Source organism: Mercenaria mercenaria, chromosome 18, assembly GCF_021730395.1.
Source record: "Mercenaria mercenaria strain notata chromosome 18, MADL_Memer_1, whole genome shotgun sequence".
Lineage (NCBI taxonomy): Eukaryota > Metazoa > Mollusca > Bivalvia > Venerida > Veneridae > Mercenaria > Mercenaria mercenaria.
The window spans coordinates 38547503-38559536 of record NC_069378.1 but is presented as its reverse complement, the minus strand read 5'-3'; the positions used below and the strand labels follow the sequence as shown (position 1 = coordinate 38559536).

Genomic DNA, 12034 nt, shown 5'->3' with positions numbered 1-12034 from the left:
TGGTTGTCAAAATTCACCTCAAAATTTGATTACATAGTATTTGTTAAGGTAATCTAAAGAAAGTGTCATGCATGATGGTGTATAATTGTGCCAAGTTACATCAAAATCCCTCTATGCATGAAGAAGAAATGCTTCGGACAAAGTCATTCTTGTATCTGACCTTTGGCCTCTAAGTGTGACCTTGACCTTAGGCCTAGTGACCTGGATCTTGCGCATGACACTCCGTCTCGTGGTGGTGAACATTTGTGCCAAGTTATATCAAAATCCCTCAAAGCATGAAGAAGAAATGCTCCCGACAAGGTTTTTATTCTTGTATCCTTTGACCTCTAAGTGTTACCTTGACCTTAGACCTAGGGACCTGGTTCCTGCGTATGACACTCCGCCTCGTGGTGGTAAACATTTGTGCCAAGACATATCAAAATCCCTCCATGCATGAAGAAGATATGCTCCGGACAAATTTTTTTAAGAAAATATGATAAAGGGGAATAACTCGAAAAATAGGCAAGGTAGAGTTATTGTTCTTGCACACTGCACTTCCTCCCAATGTGTTCTATCAGTGTATGAAGTTTGAAGAAAATCCCTCCAGTACTTTTGGGGTTATGCTCCGGACAAAATGTTTTAAGAAAATATGATAAAGGGGAATAACTCAAAAAATAGGCAAGGTAGAGTTATTGTTCTTGCACACTGCACTTCCTCCCAATGTGTTCTATCAGTGTATGAAGTTTGAAGAAAATCCCTCCAGTACTTTTGGAGTTATGCTCCGGACAAATTTTTTTAAGAAAATAAGATAAAGGGGAATAACTCAAAAAATAGGCAAGGTAGAGTTATTGTTCTTGCACACTGCACTTCCTCCCAATGTGTTCTATCAGTGTATGAAGTTTGAAGAAAATCCCTCAAGTACTTTTGGAGTTATGGTCCGGACAAAGATCGTTGCGGACGCACGGACGGACGGACGGACGGACGCACGGACGGAGAGCATTTCTAATATCCCCTTCACCTTTGGTGGGGGGATAAACAAGAGGCTGTGTGTGCTGTATTGTTCCCATGTTCAAACAAGATGCTCAGTGTGCCTGTACTGCTCCCATGTTCAAACAACAGGCTCAGTGTGCTGTATTGCTCCAATGTAAAATCAAGAGGCTCAGAGTGCCTGTAAAACTCACATATTCAAACAAGATGCTCTGTGTGCTGTATTGCTCCCATGTTCAAACAAGATGCTCAGTGTGCCTGTACTGCTCCCATGTTCAAACAACAGGCTCAGTGTGCTGTATTGCTCCCATGTAAAATCAAGAGGCTCAGAGTGCCTGTAAAACTCACATATTCAAACAAGACGCTCAGTGTGCCTGTACTACTCACACGTTCAAGCAAGAGGCTCGGTGTGCCTGTACTGCTCCCATGTTCAAACAAGAGGCTCAGTGTGCCTGTAGTATTCACATGTTCAAACAAGAGGTTCAGTGTGCCTGTACTACTCACATGTTCAAGCAAGAGGCTCAGTGTGCATGTACTGCTCCCATGTTCAAACAAGACACCCAGTGTGCCTGTACTACTCACATGTTCAAACAAGAGGCTTAGTGTGCTGTACTGCTCACATGTATAATCAAGAGACTCAAGAGTGCCTGTACTACTCTCATTTACAAACAAGCAGCTCAGATTGCCTGTACTGCTCCCAGGTATTGAAACAAAAGAACAAGAGGCTCAGAGTTCCTATACTGCTCTCAGGTTATTAAAACAAAAGGCTTAGAGAGCCTGTACTGTTTGCATGTTCAAACAAGAGGCTCAGAGTTCCTATACTGTTCCCAGGTTATTAAAACAAAAGGCTTAGAGAGCCTGTACTGTTTGCATGTTCAAACAAGAGGCTCAGAGTGCCTATGTTATGCACATATAGCCAATCTGCGCATTTGGTAAATCACACAGCGCAGATAACCAATTTGTTATTTGCGCAGTGATTTGTAAATCGGGCAACCTTATTTTGCATTTGTTATATGCGCACAGTAACTGTCTTGCGCGTTTGGTAAATGAGTCTGCGCTTTTAACATATGGATGATATCTCCCGATAAAATTGAATCTACTTCTAGGCCTAAATAAAATTGTTTAATATTAAACATGCGTAAAGGTGTGAACTGACTCGGTCGCTGTGCTTAATTTGTAAAGAACAAGAAATGTATAATTTTTTTAAAGTAAATCAGCATATTTATGCGGTAATTTCAATGAGATGTTCACATCCCTGGTAATTTACAGACTAAATATTTCTGTTGAAGACGGTAATAGAGTCACTTGTCACAGGTGTTAGAAAGCTTTAAAATGACACCAAATATCCAAAGTATATTTTAAAATGAAATTTATCTATTTATTCTTTTACTTTTTAATGTCGTAGTCTGCGCGGGATGTCGATCCAGCACTAATAGCAAATCCTGATATGACACCAATATTTCAAATATATATCATTTCTTACAGATCATACTGATATTTTTTTAATGTTTTATAGTAAAAAAAGATGCAATAAAGAGAAATATGCGCAAGAATGTTAACGAAATTTTGTTGCTGCGCAAGATGTGTGTCCTGCGCTAATAGAAAATCTGGAAATTACTCTGATAGCTTGAATATCTTCCATAAACCATATTAACTTTCACATTGCTTTACAATACAGACTAAAATTGTAAATCTTGGTTTTAAAATTATGTGTCATAAATTTGTTTCAACATCAGTAAATTCATAGCAGTCGGTCACCAGGTTTCAATATCTACAATATGACACAACATGCAATAAAACTCAAACATACGTGAAGGTGTGATTTCCTTCGGATAGCACACGTCGTCCTCTATTTTTATAATTATAGTATTTTTACTTCATTCGAACACACACAGTCATTTTATACCGGATATTGTACAAAAAGGAGGCGTAAATAAAGGATTGAATTGTCATATACTTAAGTTAGCACATTTCACCGTATCGCCTTATCCTATTGAAAAAGCGCAATTCTTTTTACCAACGTGAGCATATGTCCTGACATGGCTAAGATTAAAAATAAAATAAAAATAGACAGAATTAAAAGACGATTCTTACAGATCTTTAATACTTGTATCATTTTTTAAATGTTTTATAGTGAGATAGATAGAATAACGAGAAATTTTCATCAAAACGTGAACGAAATTTTACATTTTGTAGCTGCGCAAGATGTGTGTCCTGCGCTAATAGAAAATCTGAAAATAACTCCAATAACTTGAATATCTATCATAAACCATGTTAACTTTTACTTTGTTTTGTGATTACAAACTAAAATTTGAAATTATAGCTTTTGCAAATCTGAATATAATGTTACATCTGTAGCCTGCGTGGAATGTTGTCCCTGCGCTAATAGCAAATCCTGAAATGACGCCGATATTTCAAACATATTTCAATTCTAAAAGATACTACTTATGTAACTTTTTAGAAAATGTTTTTAGAGTAGAAAATAATTAAAATGAAAAGTGATTATCGTCATAACGAGAACGAAATATTACATTTGCTATCTGTGCAAGATGTGTGCCCTGCGCTAATAAAAAATCTTGAAATAATCCTGATAACTTGAATACCATTCATAAACCATGCTAACTTTAACTTCGTTTTATGGTTACAGACTGAAGTTGTAGCTTTTTTAAAAACGAATGTAATGTTAAATGTGTAACCGACGCGCGGGATGTCAGTCCTGCGCTAACAGCAAATCCTGAATTCAAATATATTTCATTTATAAAACATCATTTATGTACCTTTTAAAAAATATAGTAGAAAATAAATAGAAAAAAAAGGAGTGATTTCTGTCATAAAGAGAACGAAATATTATATGCATTATCTGTGCAAGATGTTTGTCCTGCGCTGATAGAATTTTTTTACATTACTTCGATAATTACATACGCTATGTCAACTTTAATTTTGTTATACCATTACAGACTAAAACTATAGCCAGAATGTAAAGTTACAACTACATAACTTGCGGGAAGTCGGTCCTGCGCTAATGGCAATTCCTGAGATGACACCGATATTTCAAATATATGTCATTTCTTAATAATCTTATTATTATTTTTTCATGTTTTTACAATCCAAAATGAATAGAATAAAGAGTAAATTCCATCAAAACGTGCACGAAATTTTACATTTTGTAGGTCTGCAAAATGTGTGTACAGCGCTAATAGAAAATCTGGAAATTTCTCTGTTAACTGGAATATCTTTCATAAACCATGTGAACTTTATCATTGTTTTACGGTTACAGGCTGAAATTGTAGCTTTTGCCAAATTGAGTATTTTGTTACATCTGTAGCCTGCGCGGAATGTTGTTCCTGCGCTAACAGCAAATCCTGAAATGACGCCGATATTTCAAACATATTTCAATTCTAAAAGATACTATTTATGTAACTATAATGTTTTTAAAGTAGGAAATAATCAGAATGAAAAGTGATTTTCGTCATAACGAGAACGAAATATTACATTTGTTATCTGCGCAAGATGTGTGCCCTGCGCTAATAAAAACTCTGGAGTTAATCCTGATAACTGAATATCATTCATAAACCATGCTAACTTTAACTTTGTTTTATGGTTACAGACTAAAGTTGTAGCTTTTGCAAAGACGAATGTAATGTTAAATCTGTAACCTGAACGGAATGTCAGTCCTGCGCTAATAGCAAATCCTGAATTCAAATAGACATGCATTTCATTTATAAAACATCATTTATTTACCTTTTAAAAATATAGTAGAAAATAAATAGAAAACAAGGCAGTCTGAAAGACAGCTAAATCCCCCGCCACTGTTATGGATAGTGAAAGGGTAAACATTTGAGCGTTAGCTGTGACCTTGACCTTGAACTGATATGGCTGACTCATGAATTCTGCACAACGTCTTGATGAGGTGAGCATTTGACCCAAGTTTCATGAAAATCCTTCAATGGGTTTAGGAGATACAGAGCTCAAACCTTTGACCCTCAGTTGTGACCTTCACCTTGAGTCGGCATGGATGACTCATGGGTTCTGCACATCCTCTTGATGAGGTGATCATTTGACCCAAGTTTGATGAAAATCCTTCAAGGGGTTAAAGAGATATAGAGCTGACACAAAATGGAAGGCTCAAACCTTTGACCTTAAGTTGTGACCTTGACCTTGAGCCGACATGGCTGACTCATGAGTTCTGCAAATCGTCTTGATGAGGTGATCATTTAATCCAAGTTTCATAATTATCCTTCAAGAGGTTTAAGAGATACAGAGCGGACACGAAATGGTAGGCTCAAACCTTTGACCTTGAGTTGTGACCTTGCTTGACCTTGAGCAGACACGGCTTATTATGGGTTCTGCACATCGTCTTGATGAGGTGATTATTTGATTCAAGTGTCATGATTATCCTTTAAGGGGTTTAGGAGATACAAAGCAGACACGAAATGGAAGGCTCAAACATTTGACCTTGAGTTGTGACCTTGACCTTGAACCGACATGACTGACTCATGGGTTCTGCACATCGACTTGATGAGGTGATCATTTGACCCAAGTTTCATGAAAATCCTTCAAGGGGTTTAAGAGATACAGAGTGGACACAAAATGTTACGGAAGGACGGATGGACAGAGACCATTCCTATAACCCCCCACCACTTGTGGCAGGGGATTAACTAGAATGTGTCTGTAGGACACAGGGTGTGCCCCCCACTGGTACATTTGTCACAAGTAAGGGGCAATAATTCAAATGTTTGCAGTCTTAATGGGGTATAGCCTCAACAAACATTTTATGAAAAGGATTCATTATTCTAGGCCCTATAATTTTTGAGCTATGAGCATCACAAACAAAAATTCCACTATTTTGGCTATTTCAAGGGCCATAACTCTGTAATAAGAGCTAAGATTCTCAAGAAGAATGCCAAGTGAGCAAGGTCACATCACGATAAAGACTCCAGCAAGGTTTCCTGAATTTACATCTAATACTTTTTGAGCTAGGCACATAATTAGGTGAAGAAGTGCATATTTTTACTTTTTCAGGGGCCATAACTTTAAAAAAAGGGGGTGGAGCCAGCCAAAAAATTAGAGGTGTGCAAGTTTATATCATGATAAAGACTTATGCAAGTTTTCAACCATTTATATTAAATACTTTTTGAGCTTGGTGCGTCACAAGGTGAAAATGACTATTTCAGGGGCCATAACTCTAAAAATAGGGGGCGGACCCAAATGAAAAATAGGAGGTGCGCAAGTTCATATCATGATTAAGACTTATGCAAGGTTTCATGAATCTATATCAAATACTTTTTGAGCTAGGAGTGTCACAAGGTGAAAAAGTGCATTTTTGACTATTTCAGGGGCCATAACTCTGAAAATAATGGGTGGACCAAATGAAAAATAGGAGGTGCGCAAGTTCATATCATGATTAAGACTCATGCAGGGTTTCATGAATCTATATCAAATACGTTTTGAGCTAGGCGCATCACAAGGTAAAAAGTGCATTTTTGACTATTTCAGGGGCCAAAACTCTGAAAATAGGGGGCGGAGCTGATGAAAAATAGGAGGTGGGCAAGTTCATATCATGATTAAGACTCATGCAAGGTTTCATGAATCTATATCAAATACTTTTTGAGCTAGGTGTGTCACAAGGTAAAAATGTGCATTTTTTACTACTTCAGGGGCCATAACTCTGAAAACAGGGGGCGGAGCCAGACGAAAAATAGGAGGTGCGCAAGTTCATATCATGATAAAGACTCATGCAAAGTTTCATCATTTTATATCAAATACTTTTCGAGCTAGGCGCGTCACGAACTTGGGATGGACGGACGGACGGACGTACTCACGGTATGATACCAGGTATTAAAATAAAAGGCTTAGAGAGCCTGTACTGTTTGCATGTTCAAACAAGAGGCTCAGAGTCCCTATACTTCTCCCAGGTATTAAAATAAAAGGCTTAGAGAGCCTGTACTGTTCACATGTTCAAAAAAGAGGCTCGGAGTGCCTATACTGCTCCCAAGTAAAACAATGGTCTTAGAGAGCCTGTACTGTTTACATGTTCAAACAAGAGGCTCAGAGTGCCTATACTTCTCCCAGGTATTGAAATAAAAGACTTAGAGAGCCTGTACTGTTTGCATGTTCAAACAAGAGGCTCAGAGTGCCTATACTTCTCCCAGGTATTAAAATAAAAGGCTTAGAGAGCCTGTACTGTTTGCATGTTCAAACAAGAGGCTCAGAGTGCCTATACTTCTCCCAGGCATTAAAACAAAAGGCTTAGAGAGCCTGTACTGTTCGTATGTTCAAACAAGAGGCTCAGGGTGCCTATACTGCTCCCAGGTAAAATAAAAGACTTAGAGAGCCTGTACTGTTCGCATGTTCAAACAAGAGGCTCAGAGTTCCTATACTGCTCCCACGTATTAAAACAAACGGCTTTAATTTGAGAGCCTGTACTGTTTGCATGTTCAAACAAGAGGCTCAGAGTGCATATACTGCTCCCAGGTAAAACAAAAGGCTTAGAGCCTGTACTGTTTGCATGTTCAAACAAGAGGCTCAGAGTGCCTATACTTCTCCCAGGTATTAAAATAAAAGGCTTAGAGAGCCTGTACTGTTCACATGTTCAAACAAGAGGCTCAGAGTGCCTATACTTCTCCCAGGTACTGTTTGCATGTTCAAACAAGAGGCTCAGAGTGCCTGTACTTCTCCCAGGTATTAAAACAAAAGGCTTAGAGAGCCTGTACTGTTTGCATGTTCAAACAAGAGGCTCAGAGTGCCTATACTGATCCCAGATATTAAAACAAAAGGCTTAGAGAGCCTGTACTGTTTGCATGTTCAAACAAGAGGCTCCAAGTGCCTATACATCTCCCAGGTATTAAAATAAAAGGCTTAGAGAGCCTGTACTGCTTGCATGTTTAAACAAGAGGCGAGGCTCAGAGTTCTTATACTGCTCCCAGGTTATTAAAACAAAAGGCTTAGAGAGCCTGTACTGTTTGCATGTTCAAACAAGAGGCTCAAAGTGCCAATACTACTCCAAGGTATTAAAATAAAAGGCTTAGAGAGCCTGTACTGTTCGCATGTTCAAACAAGAGGCTCAGGGTGCCTATACTGCTCCCAGGTAAAATAAAAGGCTTAGAGCGCCTGTACCGTTCGCATGTTCAAACAAGAGGCTCAGAGTGCCTATACGGCTCTCTCAGTGTGCCTGTACTGTTACATGACCCAAATAGCTCAGCCTGATCCTTACACAAAACCAGTTGAGCTTAACAGTAAAAACTTCTAGGTTAAAGTATAAAGCACTACCATACTGATTTCTTGTAGATTTCAAATTTATATAGATATATAAACAAACAGAGTATACTTCTCATTTGACACAAAAACTCACAATTCTGTTGTTGTGGATAATTTTTCCAACATGTTGATATCAAAACAACAGCTATATATAAAGCGGAGCAAGTAACTGCTGCTGCATATTCCAACCCAAATGCAATTAAAGTTCAAACAGTTCCCATAATCCTTAAGTGCTAGCACTCGACAGCTGTCCAAGAAATTTAACTTGAAACTGTTAAACAACCTACCGGTGTATCATCTGACACAGTTGAATCAAGACCAGGTGTGTGTGGTGATTCAGTGTCCTTACTCTGAAAATAGATACAATAAGATTGGTAAAAATAAACATTTCTTGTAGTAATATATATTATTTTCCCATCAGCAGTTCTGTCAAACAAGAGCTGTCGGATGACAGCGCGCTCGACTATTCGAAGAATTGATTGAAGAATGGGGTCAAAATATTTCCATAGTTTTTCAGACTAAACAAAAAAATGGATAAACAAAAAATGTTCCTGTATTTGTGGATTTCGATTAGTCTTGCACTAACTGGCAATGTGTGACCATGATGGCAAATATGTTAAGTTATATGTCTGGCAAAACATGGACTTATATGAAAAATTTAACTAATTTCCAAGTCCAAAAAGGGCCATAATTCAGTCAAAATAGTTGACAGAGTTATGTACTCTTGCCTACAGATGGAAATCATGTTGATAAACTAGTGTTAAAAGTTTCAAAGCCACAGTTCAAATAGTTTTGACAAAACGCTGACTTGTTAAAAACAAGAGCACCGCCTTGCGGGTGCTGACGCTCATCTGATTTTTTTTGTATAATAGAAATATTGTCCTACCCATGATTTTCTAAGTCTAAAAAGGGCCATCACTCTTGCAAAAAGCAGGATAGAGTTATGTTTCTTGATGTACAGTGTCCACTTATGATGGTGAAAAACTGTTGCAAGTTTTAAAGCAATAGCTTTGATAGTTTATGAGAAAAGTTGACTTAAACATAATATTCAACCAAGAAAATGATTTTTCTAAGTCCAAAAGGGGCAATAATTATTGCAAAAAGCAGGATGGAGTTATGTTGCTTGCTGTACAGGGTCAGCTTATGATGGTGAACAAGAGTTGCAAGTTTTAAAGCAATAGCTTTGATAGTTTAAGAGAAAAAGTTGACCTAAACATAAAACTTAACCAAGAAATCTGATATTTTCTAAGTCCAAAAGGGGCCATAAATCTTGCAAAAAGCAGGATGGAGTTATGTTTCTTGCTGTACAGGGTCAGCTTATGATGGTGAACAAGTGTTGCAAGTTTTAAAGGAATAGCTTTGATAGTTTAGGATAAAAGCTGACCTAAACATAAAACTTAACCAAGAAAACTGATTTTCTAAGTCCAAAAGGGGCAATAATTCTTGCAAAAAGCAAGATGGAGTTATGTTTCTTGATGTACAGGGTCTGCTTATGATGGTGAACAAGTATTCCAAGTTTCAAAGCAAAAGCTTTGATAGTTTAGGAGAAAAGTTGACCTAAACATAAAACTTAACCAAGAAATCTGATATTTTCTAAGTACAAAAGGGGCCATAAATTTTGCAAAAAGCAAGATGGAGTTATGTTTCTTGCTATACAGGGTCAGCTTATGATGGTGAACAAGTATTCCAAGTTTCAAAGCAATAGCTTTGATAGTTTAGGAGAAAAGCTGACCTAAACATAAAACTTAACCAGGCAACGCCGACGCAGACGCCGACGCCGACGCCGATGCCGACAACCGCTCAAGTGATGACAATAACTCATCATTTTTTTTCAAAAAATCAGATGAGCTAAAAACTGAACAAATTTCAAAGTCCAAAAAGGGCCATAATTCAGTCAAAATAGTTGTCAGAGTTATGTACTCTTGCCTACAGATGGAAATCATAATGATAAACAAGTGTTTAAAGTTTAAAAGCCAAAATGTCAAATAGTCTTGACAAAACATGGACATATATAAAACAAAACCAATTTCCAAGTTCAAAAAGGGCCATAATTCAGCCAAAAAAGACGAGAGAGTTACGTACTCTTGCCTATTGATAGAGACTATTATACTGAACAAGATATAAAAGTTTCAAAGCCATATGTCAAACACTTTACACAAAATATAAACTGGTACGAAAAACTTAACCAAGATTTCTAAGTCAAAAGGGGCCATAATTCAGTCAAAATGCTTGATGGAGTTATGTACTCTTGCCTACAACTGGACATTGTGATGGTAAACAAGTGTTGAAAGTTTCAAAGCTTTATCTCAAAAGACTTTGTCAAAATGTGGACTGGTACGAAAAACTTAACCAAGATTTCTAAGTCAAAAAGGGGCCATAATTCAACCAAAATGCTTGATGGAGTTATGTACTCTTGCCAACAACTGGACATGGTGATGGTAAACAAGTGTTGAAAGTTTCAAAGCTTTTTCTCAAAAGACTTTGTCAAAATATGAACTGGTACGAAAAACTTAACCAAGATTTCTAAGTCAAAAGGGGCCATAATTCAGTCAAAATGCTTGACAGAGTTATGTACTCTTGCCTATAACTGGACATGGTGATGGTAAACAAGTGTTGAAAGTTTCAAAGCTTTATCTCAAAAGACTTTGTCAAAATGTGGACTGGTACGAAAAACTTAACCAGGGTGTGACGCCGACGCCGACGCCGACGCCGTGGTGAGTAGGATAGCTCTACTTATTCTTCGAATAGTCGAGCTAAAAAATAATCCTACATACAGCCACTACTATCATATTTTGCATTACAAAGTCCAGGAACAAAGAGCATGTAAAATCAAAGCACATGGAGTAATCTATTACTGTTTGAAAACTGCAAGAACAAAAGAAACTACTGATTGATGTGTTAACTATAGATTTGTAGATAATCATAACACACCTATTTGTGACGATTCTTGACCTGGCACTCCTGTATTTTTTACAACAAAAACATGTTTTAGAAAGAAATTGGAAAATCAATGCATTAAGATATCCTTAGATTTAGAGATAATCTGTTGATATGATATGTGATAAAGTTCACCAGTGATGCCACAAAGACCCTTGTTTATACAATGGTTACCTCACGGTTAGACTACTGTAATCAGAGCTCCAGATAAGCTGCATATTTGCGTATTTACGCAATTAAAGTTGCAGAAAACCCAAATGAATTCTTACAGTGTGCGTACTGAAACGCAATTAAAATTCCTAATACCCAATTCATAAAAAATCGCTTGCGCATCGCATTTTCCTTATTATAGAATGGGTACGAGACTTTAACGCTAGACAACTGACTGGTTATACGTTACCGCAGAACAGGTTGCTATTTATAGGAAAAATTATAGGACCATTCAGTCGGCTGATCGGTGTTATTTGGAGGCTTTGTAAACAATTTTTATGCCAAAAAAATGTAAAAGAGATCGCAGAAAAAACATTGTTTTTGCAGCGCAAACAAACGAATTAGTGGGATATTTTGCTGTTCAACAAAAACAGTTATGTTTGTGACGATGTAGTTTCATTGATACTGGACAACATCTTATGGGAGAACGGATATTGCTGTGAACACATCTTTTGGGATATTGCATGTATTGTGGATGAATTGATCTTCAATATATATATTGCATTAAGGATGGAACAAAAGTATCTCAGAAAACATTAAATAATTGGAGAAAAAAGTATCTTTGGTACTATGAATAAAAATACACATGTTAACACAGCTTACAGGTATGTTAAAACAATTTTAAAAAGAGACTACTGTTTTACATATAATTAATCACATTTCA

General features: G+C 37.1%; 1 protein-coding gene across 3 annotated transcripts in view; it reads right to left on the bottom strand.

Moving 5' to 3' along the window:
* LOC123539137 (inversin-like) overlaps window positions 1-12034 on the bottom strand; it is a 223521-nt gene that overhangs the window by 194836 nt on the left and 16651 nt on the right. For all 3 annotated transcript variants that reach the window (XM_045323631.2, XM_045323630.2, XM_045323629.2), the window contains exon 2: window positions 8511-8573. In XM_045323631.2, the coding sequence (XP_045179566.1) occupies window positions 8511-8573 (63 nt within the window). The remainder of the gene's footprint in view (window positions 1-8510; window positions 8574-12034) is intronic.